This window comes from Meriones unguiculatus, chromosome 3 (genome assembly GCF_030254825.1).
Source record: "Meriones unguiculatus strain TT.TT164.6M chromosome 3, Bangor_MerUng_6.1, whole genome shotgun sequence".
Lineage (NCBI taxonomy): Eukaryota > Metazoa > Chordata > Mammalia > Rodentia > Muridae > Meriones > Meriones unguiculatus.
Genome location: NC_083351.1, coordinates 31,813,655 through 31,826,951, shown reverse-complemented (window position 1 = coordinate 31,826,951; position 13,297 = coordinate 31,813,655). Strand labels below are relative to the sequence as shown.

At 47.7% G+C, this 13,297-nt stretch overlaps 1 protein-coding gene across 8 annotated transcripts in view; it reads left to right on the top strand.

Moving 5' to 3' along the window:
* The window catches only part of Eri3 (ERI1 exoribonuclease family member 3), a 128,849-nt gene that overhangs the window by 29,586 nt on the left and 85,966 nt on the right, over positions 1-13,297 (top strand). For all 8 annotated transcript variants that reach the window (XM_060379739.1, XM_060379738.1, XM_021633391.2 and 5 more), the window contains 3 exons: positions 1,878-1,994; positions 8,427-8,486; positions 12,458-12,549. In XM_060379739.1, coding sequence (XP_060235722.1) covers positions 1,878-1,994; positions 8,427-8,486; positions 12,458-12,549 — 269 coding nt within the window. The remainder of the gene's footprint in view (positions 1-1,877; positions 1,995-8,426; positions 8,487-12,457; positions 12,550-13,297) is intronic.

Genomic DNA, 13,297 nt, shown 5'->3' with positions numbered 1-13,297 from the left:
TGTTTTGCCTGCTTTGTAGTTCTTTGTGGCAGCAAAGGCCTAGCCAATTGGGGCAGTGTCTGTCAGCTGGCCTAAGAAGCAGTCTGGACCTTCTTGCCCTTGCCTTGCAACCATTTTGCCCCTCCTGTGTCTGGTAATAAGTTTCCTTCAGCTTCTTCATCTCTGGGGATCAACCTAGAGGGACCAAGTAAGCTCCCATCAGCTTTTCCATCTTTGGGTATTATCCTAGAGCTGATGGGTCTGGTCAAAGGACCCTTTCACAGGGTTCACATATCAGATGTCCTGCATATTATATATTTACACACGGTTCATACAGTAGCAAAATTACAGTTGTGAAGTGGCAACAAAATAATTTTATGGTTGGGAGTCAAAATGAAGTGGGTTAAAGGGTCACAGCATTAGGAAGGTTGGGAACCACTGGCCCCAGGGGACCAGGCAGCCAGAGCCCTTGAATTTCTCTGATAGGAATCTAACTGCCTTGGTTTGTTTCTCAGCCATACTTGTTACTTCGGCTTGAAATAAACACTTACAAAATAAGTCCATAGTATTAGTGGATATATTTCACAAGGACGTCAGTTATTATCCTTGGGACATGAAGGCAATTAACAACTTTCTGTTTTTCCACCTACTGATTCCCTGAGTGTGGGTAAGAGTAGTCACCAGTGGTGGTTTCTGAATTGCTTCTCTAGGCTGTCTCTGCTTTGGTTCTGATGAGGCTAGGAAATGTTCTCTAGAATGAGGTTCTGGGGTAGGCATACCCCTGGAGCTGATTGTTGGGGCCCTTATATGGGCAAAACTCCCTTTTTGTCTCTGCAGTGGAGGCTTTTTCACATGCTAATTTTACTTGGAAGATTTTGCTTTTATTTATTTTTTTATTATTTCCTATTTGTCTCTTCCAGATGTTTTCAGGGCAATTTTTTTTTTTTTTGTATGTGTGTGTGTGGGTGTTGTAAACTAATTCCATTCATGTTTTAAAAATTTATGAAAGCGCTAATAAAAATGTCAAAGTGGTAAAAATGTTAGCTTTTCCTCTGCTTTGATTAAATTTTGCAAACTGTTTTTGAATATTAAAAAGCAATATATTTTTTTATTCTCTCCCCTTGGTTTCCGTCTTCTCTCTGGTGCGCGTGCTCTCTCTTGCCCTCTCCCCCTCTGGTGCACCCTCCCTTTTTAGGAAGGATGTATGAGGCTGCACAGCCAGCGTTCTGCAAGCCTGTTTGCACACCAGGACCTTGGTGCTGTGCATCTCTATTAAATAACGGAGACAAATTAATCTTAGAGACACCAAACAAATTGTCACTCCTCCTCCTTCTCTTCCATTACCTTCCAGCAGACTGGGAAGGGCTTGCTAAGCGGTTGGGCGGGTAGGGGCAGGCAGAGGGGAGTGTGCAGTGCTTGGAGGAAAGGCGGGAGGTACTGGCCTCTATTAACTTGTGTTCTGTTTTCTTCGCTCTGATATCCCCTTTGGCTTTATTTTGGGGGTTTGTTTGTTTGTTATTCCCCCCCCCCAAAACCCAGTGTCAACGTTTAAGCTTTATACAAGGAAATCTGTCCACTCTGCTGATGGCTGCGTGTTTACCTGAGATCCAGACATTTCAGGACAGCAGCCTGGGCAAGAGAGGAAGGCCTTTCTTTCTCCTGAGGCTCAAGTGAATGGGCCTCTGTGAGGGAAACAGAGTGCACCACTGTTTTCCTTCCCCAAAAACGATGGGAGGCTTTAGCAGTATGAACAGTGGGATTATAAATGTTGACATCCCCGCTCTCAGTCTTGGGTTTGGGCTGGCAGGAGAAATGAGCCACAAGCACTCATTCTTTCTTGGCTTTGCATAGTTATTTCGAATGGTTGATCAAAATAACTTATCTCTTTGGCATTCTAGGAAATCATTGAGTTCCCCATCCTGAAGCTAAATGGCCGGACCATGGAGATCGAGTCTACCTTTCACATGTATGTCCAGCCTGTAGTCCACCCACAGCTTACCCCCTTCTGTACAGAGGTAAGGGCTGCTGGGAGAGGAGCATTGCGATTGTTAGTTCATGCAGGCCACTTAGGGAAAATTAGGTCTGATCTCTCATTAAGGCAGGTGCCCAGCAACGGCTTTTCTCTTGACTTTCACTTTAGTCTGTGACTGCTCAAGTGCCTGTCTCCAGGGCATTCAAGATTTCCCAACATTTCTCCTTCTCTTTCCTTTTCCTTCTTGTCCTCAACATTCCTGGCAGCTGGACACTTAGAGTTAATCTGGGAGTAGTGTGGGACTTCTGGAACTGAGGTTCTTTCCAGCTCCATTTTCAGTGGGGCCTGTTGGCAAGTGGTGAGGATTTCAGCCACTTGGAAGGACTTGTTATGTTCAGGTTTTCTTAGCTGCCTAAGATGTTGCTGTTGCTCTGTCCTTCTGCAAAGTAAAGCATGACTCTCCTACCAAGGACAGAGAAGATAGGCTGGCCAAGGCTGAAGTGCCCTCCCTTATCTAGGTTTGTACTGTAGTTGCCTGCCTTGACCCCATTATACAGACTGCAAAATGGAGCTGGCATTTTGATGGTTGCCTGAGGCTTAGAAGAGCTATGGGGGTGGGGGGAGGACATGTTCCTGAGACTGCTGAGTCCCAGAATGGTGTGGAGAAGCCGTCTGTGGCTGCTTTTCTGTAGCATGTCATGCCATGCATTCTGTGGTAGAATCACTGGTCAGGCATGCATGGCAGCAGAAGTGACAGGAAACATTAATTTGGAGCTGAGATATAGTGAGCCTTTGCCTTCATATAAAGACCTACTTTCTACACATAAGTGAAGTAGGGAAAGAAGTGCTTGAGGAATCACAAACAGTTTTTGTTGTTGTACAAGAGGCTGGGGAAGGGCGTGCTAGATGCAGTGGGTGCTTCAGTGGGCCCCGAGGCAGACCAACCCAGGTACTGCTAGAGCTGCTCTAGAGCTGCTCCTGAACTCATAGCCAATGTTAGCCAAATGGCCCAGGTGGGCCTTTTAGGGCACGACATCCCTCTGCCTAGGTGTTCAGGCTCCTAAACCTTTTATTCCAGCTCATGATGTTAAAGCTTTCCCTTATTTCCTTCCTTTCCCTGGAGATGGCCTCTCCCCACCAGGGTTAGTGGCTAATTTCCCCTTTGCTCCCTGTTGGAAAGTTGGCAGTGGAAGGTTACACTCGCTACCACCTAAGACCCCAGCAGCCTGGAAGCCATGCCGTGTTCTCTTCCCATCTAGGTACTAACTAGGCCAACCTGGTTAGCTTTAGGGAACAAATCATTTGGGGACATTTAGCCTGGTGTGGCACTGAGACCACACTGCCTGGTGTGGAGCAAAGGCCTAGATCTTAGAGTGGTTGCTGCCTGTTCAGGAATGGCAGAGCACTGCTGGAGCTGGCCTTAGGCAAGGATAGGTGCTCCAGAATAGGGCACATGCTCCAGAGTGGGAACAGGAGGCACCCGGAAAGCACCCTCCATCACCGAGTGGCTGCTGCAGCTCTGTGAGACCACACGGAAACCATGTACTTCCTTCCTGACAGTTTCACTCAAGAGCATCCATAATGGGAGGGCAGTGGGATTGGGGTCCTGTGTTGGGATACTGGCTGCACAGCTGTTCCAGAGACAAAGATGGGGTTGTGAGGCATCGGCTGAGAACTCAGTGCTCTCCAAACTCCCGGCTCCTGCTCTGTCCCCGCCCACTGTAGTGTACCCCATGCTTTCTTGTGCTCCAGGCCTGCTTAGGGTTGCAGCCTTCCTTGGTGCACAGCCTGAGTTGTGCTTAGCCCCAAATCACATTGATCTGATAGCTCATGCTTTGGTTATTGATCTGTTTTGCTATTCTAGTATGAGTTCTTGGAGTGCTGAAACTAGACCTGATCCACTTGTGCCTCCATTGCTGTGAGGGTCTAGGGCCATGTGCCCTCCATAAAACAAGGACTATTGCCAAAGAGGTCTCTGTGTCTCCTCCAAAGCTACTGTCCTATTGATTTGGCCTTTAAGCCACAAAAAAAAAAAAAAAAAAAAAAAAGAAAGACCTATGTTTGGGAGGGATTGCACCCATGCTGTAAGGCATGTTGGACAGAGGACAGCTTGTGGGATTCAGTTCTCCTTTAACTGTACCTTTCAGGGATTGAAGGCTTAGTGGCAAGTGCCCTTATTGGATGAGCTATCTCGATGGCCTCTGATTTGTCCTTTTGAGTGAGTAAAGTTTCTTTGAAAACTTCACGTTTCCTCAGTGTTGCACTGACTCCATACTAGCTGTGACTAGGCACAGGGTGAGGCCACACCTTCCCTGACAGTAGTCACTTTTGAGATAGCAGTGGAATTGACCTACTCAGACACTCTCTCATTAATAAATGTGTGAGCAGTGGTCTCCCACCTCTAGATTGGACCCAGGGAGCTCCTCCAGCGGAGTTTGTTTCTCAAATGCACAAGAATTTCTTAAGAACCTTAGTACGATCAGGTACAGTGACATGGACCCACAGTGTCAGCACTCTTTAGTCAGAAACAGGAGGATGAGGAGTTCTGTGCCAGCCTGGATTATATGAGGCTGCCTCAAACAAGCAAACAGCTCAGCGTGATGACCCCTGCCTATAATCCCCATACCTAAGAGACTGAGACAGGGGCCTGAGAGTTGGAGGCCCTCCTGGATTAACCTAGTAAGTCCATGGCTGTGATACCAAGGCCTGGGGCTATGTAATTGAGACCTTGTCTCAAAAAACAGAAATCAAAAAACATCTAGACAAAACCTCTGACCTGTAGATGTGCATATATGTGTGAACACATGTTTGTATGTGTTCGTACATACATGCAGAGAGAAGGCTTTGGCTTGGACAGGTCTGTAGTTCCACACACATGCTTGTACTGCTTTGTGTGAAGGGTCTCAGCCTTCTGACAGTGCCTCAGTTCGTTGACAGTCATCCTGAGCATGGTTCAAGTAGAGGCAGGGGGATGGATGTTCCTCTCCTGTGGCTTCTAGAGTCTGGCGCATCCTGTGAGCTTGCTGCGGTCCTGGCCTTGTACAGTCTTTTGTGGTTGTTGCCATGGGGGAGAAACAGAAATACCTATTTTGCTAAGCGCCAGTAAAGGGCTTTGTCTTGCACCTGTACTTATAAAGGGTGAGATTTATTGCCCTCTTTGTGTGAGGAGAAAGAGTGGGTCTGATTATCAGATTGCACACCAGAGACAAGTGCTTATGTAATCAACAGACTGTCTTGGTGTCAGAATACGATTGTGTTGGAGATAAACTGTGAAAGGAGAACATGGCCACGGACATGCTGTTGGCACTGAGTTTCCTGGGCTGCTTCCTGGAGTTGCTACTGTTTCTGATGAAGCCAGCTCATCCCTGAACAAAGCCCTCGTGTAGCTAGGGGCATTGGGAACCAGCAGTGTTATCAGTCAGGTCAAAAGTCCCTTCCTGTGGTTTCCGAGTCTGGGGAAGTGGGAGTTAATCTGTAATCCCTCGGTGAAAGGAGCCAGAGAGCACACATTAATTCTTCCTCCCACCTCCTACCTTAAGTGGTTAAGGCTTCTGAGCCCCATTTAGCCTTGTGAGCCCTGATTCTCAGCTTAACAAATACTTGGCTTTGCTCTAGTACCTTCATTGTGAGGATATGAGACCCTTTTGCAGACATACATCAGTCTAAGTGGGATGGGCTTAAAACTTCAGCATGAAGGATTTAAGTTGGGCCTAAAATAGAAGTTCCCAGTTAATTTTATATAGTTGTCTTTCCCTCACTATTTACAGCCTGGTAGTGTATCAAGTACAGGGACTAACTTTCTCAGTTTTAGCCCCCTTCAGTCACTATACTGGCAGAACTGGTCAGATGTGGCTTACTCTTTGGGTGATAAATCTATCCCTCCAAGAACTCCCTCAGTCTCTTAAGGGCTAGAAGGCCTCCCAGAAAGGCTGTATCTAGTTTAAGCCTCTGTCTCTGAGGAACTTAGTATTGAGCTACACTGGCTGGTTACCGGTGGAAATGCTTGTCATCTAGGAAGCATGTTGAGCACAGTTGACCTCCATGCCAGGCCTGTAAAGCCTGGTTGCTGAGCTGGAGCCCTGGTCTCAGTCCTCGTGTGGGGAGAGGTGGGTCTGACCGCTTTCCAGCAGGACACCTGAGTGGGCTTTGGTTTGTCCCTTCCTTCTTTTCCTTCCTTCCTTCCTTCCTTCCTTCCTTCCTTCCTTCCTCCCTCGCTCCCTCCCTCCCTCGCTCCCTCGCTCCCTCCCTCCCTCCCTCCCTTCCTCCCTTCCTGTCTTTCCTTTCATTTGTTCGTTCTTTCGTTTGTTTGTTCTTTCTTTTTTCCTTTCTTTCTTCCTTGTGGTGCTAAAGTTTGAACTTGAGTGTGCTGAGCAAGTGTTGTGCCACTAAACTGCAGGTGTAGTGTGTTTCTTACCTACTTGTGATTTTCCCAGGGCCGAGGGTTACATACGTGCTGACCTGAGTCTGGTGAGAGGAGGGATGATTCTTGTTCTGTGCCCTTGTCTGCACATGTCAGACTTTCTGAAGCTCTTCAGTGTTAGGCTTAACTGAATTACCCCAGGCAGGACCCAGAGAAGTGGGCCTGGCCTTCCCTAGGTCTCATACTAGATGGAGACTGATGTTTGGGCCCTGGAGCTTTCCAAGAATTGGGAGTGCCTGTGGGCCTTTCTCACCACAGCCCCGATCCTTCCTTACCCATCCCTGTAATTTAGCAGGAACGAGTGAGGCTAGGATGAGCAGCTGTAGTGTCTGGCTGTCAGTCTGACTTCCGGAAGGTGTACCTGGATTTGAGAATGAGAGTCTACCCTGACTCTTGGTCCCTGTATGCCTGACAGAAAATACCGGGCACCTGCCTACCTGCTCCCTGTGTGCCTCTGAGCTTGGAGGGGCTCTGGGTGCTAGCCTGGCTGGGCATAGGAGGGCACTGTAGTGAAGAGGGCAAATTTCAGGAAGGCAGGTCTTTAATGTTCCTATGTAAGCCCCTGCTTCTCTGGCACATAGTAGGTTCTGGGAGAATGAACAAGAGGAGTTCTCTGTTCTCAAGTGAAAACCTCCCTCCCATGCAGGGTGCCTTGCCCTCCCTCCACGGTTTAGCAGGAGACCAGTCTTTTCTTCTGGTTGACTCAGGCCCTCCCTCTGCTGGGCAGTTCTTTGGTCTCCCGAGCAAGGAAAGGGTGTGGAGGTGCCAGCCGGGTGGGCATGCTGTGGGTTAAAGCCTTGCGAAACAACAGTGTAGTTAATCTTTCTAATTTATTTTCCTTTTAGACCATGGGAAGTCTGTAGGCAGCAGCTGTTACCCAATTAAAATACAGATTAATATAAAAACAGTTTCTGGAATATAAAATAGAGTGGCTGTGTCCTTACACTTCCTTAAAATACCACCTAATAATGACTTGATGAACTACAGAAACCCACCTAGAGGAACTCAGCATTCTTAAAATGAAAATTTCTTCCCTAAAAGGTGTGTATTACCATTCCATGTAAGTCACTATGAGAAAATAACCTTCCCTCTTAGAGCCAGCACTCTCTGTGAGTTGGGTATTTGGTATTCATTAAATGTAATTATAGTTTAATTGGAGTTTTAAACCCTTTCCCCCACTTCAACAAAAAAGTTGTTTCCAAGCCAGCCGACATACTATTCTTTGTGAGAATAGCCAGTGACAGGATAACATTGCGATTTCTAGCTAGTGTCTGGGACAGGGCCTCAGGACGCAAATACTGTTAGGAACACTATGCCTACTCTGTGTTTGAAGGATATTTTTACGTTAGACAAAGTAAAACAAGTTTGCTTAAAGCTAGGCCTGACATGGGCAGAGCCTATGCCTGTGAGCCAGTCTCTTGGCCAGAGTGTATACATAAGGCCTTTGGTCTCTGTCTCCCCATTGCTCAGAGGTGGCCTTCTAGCTTGCCTAGACTGTGGAGGACTGAGGTATGCAGGTTTCTGAGGAGCTTCCCTGTGTTTTACCCGATTAATATAAAAACAGTTTCTGTAATATAAAATACCGTGGCTGTGTCCTTATACCTCTTTGAAAGTGTAAGTGGGGAAGTTTTGGATGGACAGAGGTGCATCAAAACCAAGTGTGCCCAACTGGAGCCTGCACTCACCAGACTCCACAGGAACTTCTGAAAAGCTGGAGTCTAATGTACCTTAAGACTAATTTGTGGGAACTTAAAGAACCTGTCAAATATAAAAGACTTGTAAAATTAAAAGAAAAAGAATTTCCCAAATAAAAGTTTAAACAAGCATGGAGCCTGCCCTGTTGTTAGCATGTGTGTGCAAGCCCATTTCAGGCTAATGGCTGCTGGGGAGGTTCATACAGCATCCTAGGACATGATTCCCAAGCTCCTGGCCTGGCTCTGAGCTTGAAGCAGTGGCCCCGGCCCTCACCTTGGGAGGAGGAATGGAATGGACTGTCCAGCCTGAGTCCCTTATGCCTTGGTTTTCTAACCAAAGGCTGTTTTTCTTTCCTTACAGCTCACCGGGATCATTCAAGCCATGGTGGATGGCCAGCCAAGCCTGCAGCAAGTACTGGAGGTAGGTTGAATGACCTTTAATTCTTGACCCCTGACCTCTTCCTGCTGCCTTTCTTTTCCTTCCCTCCTGAGAATGTAGCCGTATAATTTGACTATGATTATGGCTTGATTAGAATAACATTTGCTGTCACATCAGTGACATGCTGTTGAGAGTATTGAACCATTGATCTGTCATCTCCAGCTGTTCCTGTCAGGGTTACTGACAAGATGTCCATGTGCTGCCAGGAGTCGGGCAGAGCCCCCTCACCCCTCCTCACCTGGCCTGTGGCCCTGTGCTGGGAGCTGGGAGGCCTGTGCTGGGTGGGCTGGGGCAGGGGAGCTGCTTTCTAGCCTTATGGGATTAGCCCCAGGGATTGGAGGTGTTTTTGTTTAGCTTTGGTGTTGGCTTCTTGTGGCATGTGAGCACTTCATTAACTCACCCAGAACTCCCCATCGATGGCTTTTGTTTGCTGCCAGCTCCTGGAGGAGCTGCAGTCAGCTGCCTGCCCCACTGCAGCTTGCCGCTGGATGCAATGTGCCTGTCGGGTGCAGAGGCTGCACTGGGTAATGATTCCTAATCAGAATAATTACAACAATTGCCTATGTGAGGGAAATCAAATTAAAGACTTTAGAACTCTTGGCAGAGACCACAGTTCTTGGATAGTCTCCTCAGGGAACTGGGAAAGGTTAAGGCGCTTCTTCCTGTGCTCTGGCTAGAGGGAATAAGGAAGAGGCTGTGCTTGGTCCGTCCCAGCCTACCCCCTCCATCCCTTCAGCCTCAGGGTTTTCTAAGGAAAAGGCTCCTTGCCAGTGCTGCTCGGTGGAGGAGGGCAGACAAGAACAAGACTGCGGATTTCATTAGGTGCTTTATTTGTTTTTAAGCCTCATAAATCCAAAGCTTGGACCTTATCATTGTTCAGGAGGAATATCAAGGAACAATTGCATAGGAGGTAGACAGCGAAGAAGTGGAGTTGTGGCATTCAAAGGGAGACACCTCCCCTTAGCCATGAATCCTGTCCCCTGAGAGAGAGTCTTGGTCTAAACGTCCTGAACCCATCAGGATAAAACAGGTCCGGGAGGCAGGCTTAGCTCACCTCGGTGGTAGTGGGTACTCTGTCCCTGGAGTTAGAGGTCCAGGCATGTCAGCTGAGTTTTGGCCATGGTGAGAGCACTTGCAGTAGATGGCAGAAGGTAAGGTAAGGTACTTCTTTTTGCTTCCCTGCCCTGCTGCCCTTTTGAGAGGTATTAAGTCCGTTGCTAGGACTGAGGGAGCTCCTCAGTAGAGTTGCTTTTTGCCAGAAGCAACCCCAACCAGCCTTGCTCTGTGGGAGGATAGAGTACTGACAGCATTTCCCAGGAATGTCCTGGCAGAATGCTTGTTCTGGGTCAGCTGCAAACTGGGGCCATTAAAGTAATGGTCAGGTTGAGGGGGATAGGTTCACAAGACAGCTTCCTGACAAGGAGCTTAGAATGTTCAGGCCACCCCTGGAGTGGGGTGCTTAGAATGTTCAGGCCGCCCCTGGAGTGGGTGCTTAGAATGTTCTGAACGCCATCCACTTCTGGCACTTTGTAGGTGAGGGGGAAGATGTCCCAACCAAGGCAGCCAGCAAGATGCTTGCCTGACTTGTTTATTCTGAGTAGAGCTCAGGCTGGGCTGGCTACACTGCCAGTGATGGGAAGGGCTGCCTGACAGATTGGAGTTGTCTTGTGGTTCCTACTGCTTTTCTTCATTTAGGCAGGGCAGGGGAGGTCAGGCCTCAGTGTCTGTGCAGGCTCACAGTGAAAGATGCTCTTCTGCTACACGGTGGAGTATTAAGTGCCTCTTGGGGCAAAGACATGGTCACGTTGGCTGAGACCTTTTGCCAGTCCTGTTCTGTCCTTTCCCCCTGTGAGTTGAGGTGTTGGGATTCCTCCATGTGGGACACTTACTTGAGCATATAGAGCTAGCCAGCTAAAGCAGGGTTTTGTGGCTTTAGAAAGCTCTGGGTTGGTGTTATCTTTTCTCTTGAATGAAGTCTGTCTTTTCTTTAGGTTACCTTGAGTAAAAGATGTAATGGTGTGTGTCTGCACATGTGTGCACATGTGCACGAGGGATTAAGCCAGAGAGCTGAGGAGACAGCATTCAGCAGTGGAATCCCCAGCCTCACTGCTTAGGAGGTTCCTGAGCTGGGAAGATACAGACTGTGAAGAGGGTGTAGACTGTGTGGTCTACACAATGTGTACCAGGGAGCAGCGCTCACATTCTGGTTATTGGCCTCTCGTGGAACTAGAGGGGGTCCTTGGTCTTATTGCTGGATGCCTCTAGCATCTCAGGAGTGCCAGGAATCTAGCTACAACAGCTAGATGGGGAATTCTTCCTTGGAGCCCAAATGTGCTCTTGAGCATTGCTGAGCACACAGCTCCTCTGCAGTGTGGTTTAACTGGACTTCCCGTCTTTTCTGCACTGTATGCTCTGCTCTCACTAAACTTGCATCTATCTGTTAATGTTTTTGGTCATCAAGTATCTATTGTTTTGAGATAGGATCTGCTATATAACTCAGGCTGGTTTTGAACTGTCTGTGTAGCCCAGACTAGCCTCTAACTTGTGATCCTCAACTTCCAGCTTCCCAAATACTAGTATTACAGTGTGGCTTTAGAAAGCTCTGAAAGGTGTGTGCTATCATGCCTGGCAATCCATTTGTACCGAATAAAATACTGGATCAGGACAGCGAATAAAGCAGAACTCCTACACTCTGACAGCCTACCAGGGAAGACAGACTATAAGGAACAGTCACTTCTTTAACACAGTCCGTTACACCGTGCCCGCTGTTGCCAGGAGTATTCTCTCCTCTTGGTCCTGCAGCACTCCAGTCACTTCTTTCCCCCTTTCTCTCCTGTGTATCATGGGGAGCCATTGGACACATTTAATTCTCAGAACAACTCAGTAAGGATTTTCATCCTACCCTGTTGTATAGGTGAAGGAAACTGAGGTTCAGTGGTGTTAAATGACTTTTAAATGACTTCCAGTCAGCAACGTAGCCAGGATAAGGAAAGAGCCAAGGGCTGGAACCTGGATGTGTCTCACTTTCAATTCTAACTACTGTGTGATAGAGACTTAAAAAATAATCTTCCTGTGCAAGTGGAAGCCATGGTATGATTGGCTGCACTCCCTCCCTGTGCCTGGGATCTTCTGAAAAGTAGGCAATGCTTCATGAATTCTTTATGCTAATTCTCTTGTTCTGTACCGATGTTCGTGTTTGTACTCCAGTGTAAGTGCAAACAGTAAAGCCAGCTGGAGGCATGAAGAGGACGACTAGGTGTGCTTGGGAATGACTTCTTTCCTGTGTAGTACTTGAGCTCAGTCCTCAAAATACTCTGCTGAATTTGAACCCCTGGCTAAGAAAAGGAGAAATGCAACTTGGAGTCTGTCTCTAAGCTTTTAGCAACTAGAGCAAGCAGCATTGCCTCACTGCTGGGAGGGACTCCAGGCATCAGTGGGACCTCCTTTGAAGGGAGACGGGTTTCATCTTCACTTGGTGAATCACTAGGTTCATAAACACAGTTAGTAAGCACTTACTGTAAGTGTCAAAAAGCTCAAGTATGAACAAGGCTACAGGTTAGATCCTGCTCGTGGCTTTCTAGGGCCTGTTCCTAGGGCTCAGGATCACCTGTGTCTGCCCTGGGCTGTGCCTTTGTGTGACACCCAAGGATAGAGACCATCAAGTCAGAGAAGGGTGTTTGGCCTGCCAGTTGGGAACACAGACAGGCTGTCACACAGTGACACTCCCTCTCCCACCACACACAGACTTGTGTCTTCCCAAAGGGATCATTCATTCCTCAAGAACCTCTGTAGTCTGGAGCCAAGGCTGAGGGTGTAGAGCACAGCAGAGCACAGCTGGGTGAAATTACCATTCCTCCTGCTCTGGTTACAAGCTGCTTCACTGTGTGTCACTTTTGGGCTGTTCACAGGCTGAGGGAAAAGGACAATCTCATCTGTTCTTGTGTACTTTCCAGAGGGTCGATGAGTGGATGGCGAAGGAAGGCCTCTTAGATCCAAACGTCAAGTCAATTTTTGTCACCTGCGGAGACTGGGACTTGAAAGTCATGTGAGTATGCAGAGGTTTTTTTTTTTTTTTTTTTGCTGCAGGGCTTGGCGTCTAAGGGACCAGGCTTTGCCTTGTAGGGCTTAAATGTTCAAGCCTGCTGGGCAGCAGGGGTCCCTTGTTCTTTGAGGTCATCAGGGCTAGAGGAAGACTGGGAGCTATGGCTTCTAGGCATGTCTGGAACGGGGTAGGGACAAGTTAGTGGCCCCAACTGCTGTTGTTGAGCCTTCCTGCCTTTGACAAGTCCTGCTGCTAACAGCAGCTCTTCTGATTGCTGCCCTGTGTGTTATTGACCCAGAAGGAAGGCATTAAAAGAGGGTCTTGAAGAAAAAAAAAATCTTTTAAAAAGAATACACAGTATTTACTATTCAGAGTGCTCCAAAATAAGAACTCATTCATTAATCCTGTAAAGTAGGTACTGTTCTTACTTCTATTTTATAACTAAAGAAATTAAGGCACAGAGAAGTTAAGTAACTTACCCCAGGCCACACAGCCAGGATTTGGACTCAGCAATTGGCTCCGGGGTCCTTTCTCTTAACTATTACTATGTTGCCCTATTATCTGGGATGCAAGACCCCAGTAATCATCTGAGAGCCTGGTGTCTGATGAGAGAGGGCTACTTCTGGGAAGCTGCCCAGTCACCTTCTTCCTCTCTTTTCCTTTGTGCCCCCTGCTTCTTCTCCTTTGTCTTCTGGTTGTAGAAGACAAAACAGGTTCCTTTGATGGGCTGACACTTGTGCAAAACAGGTTC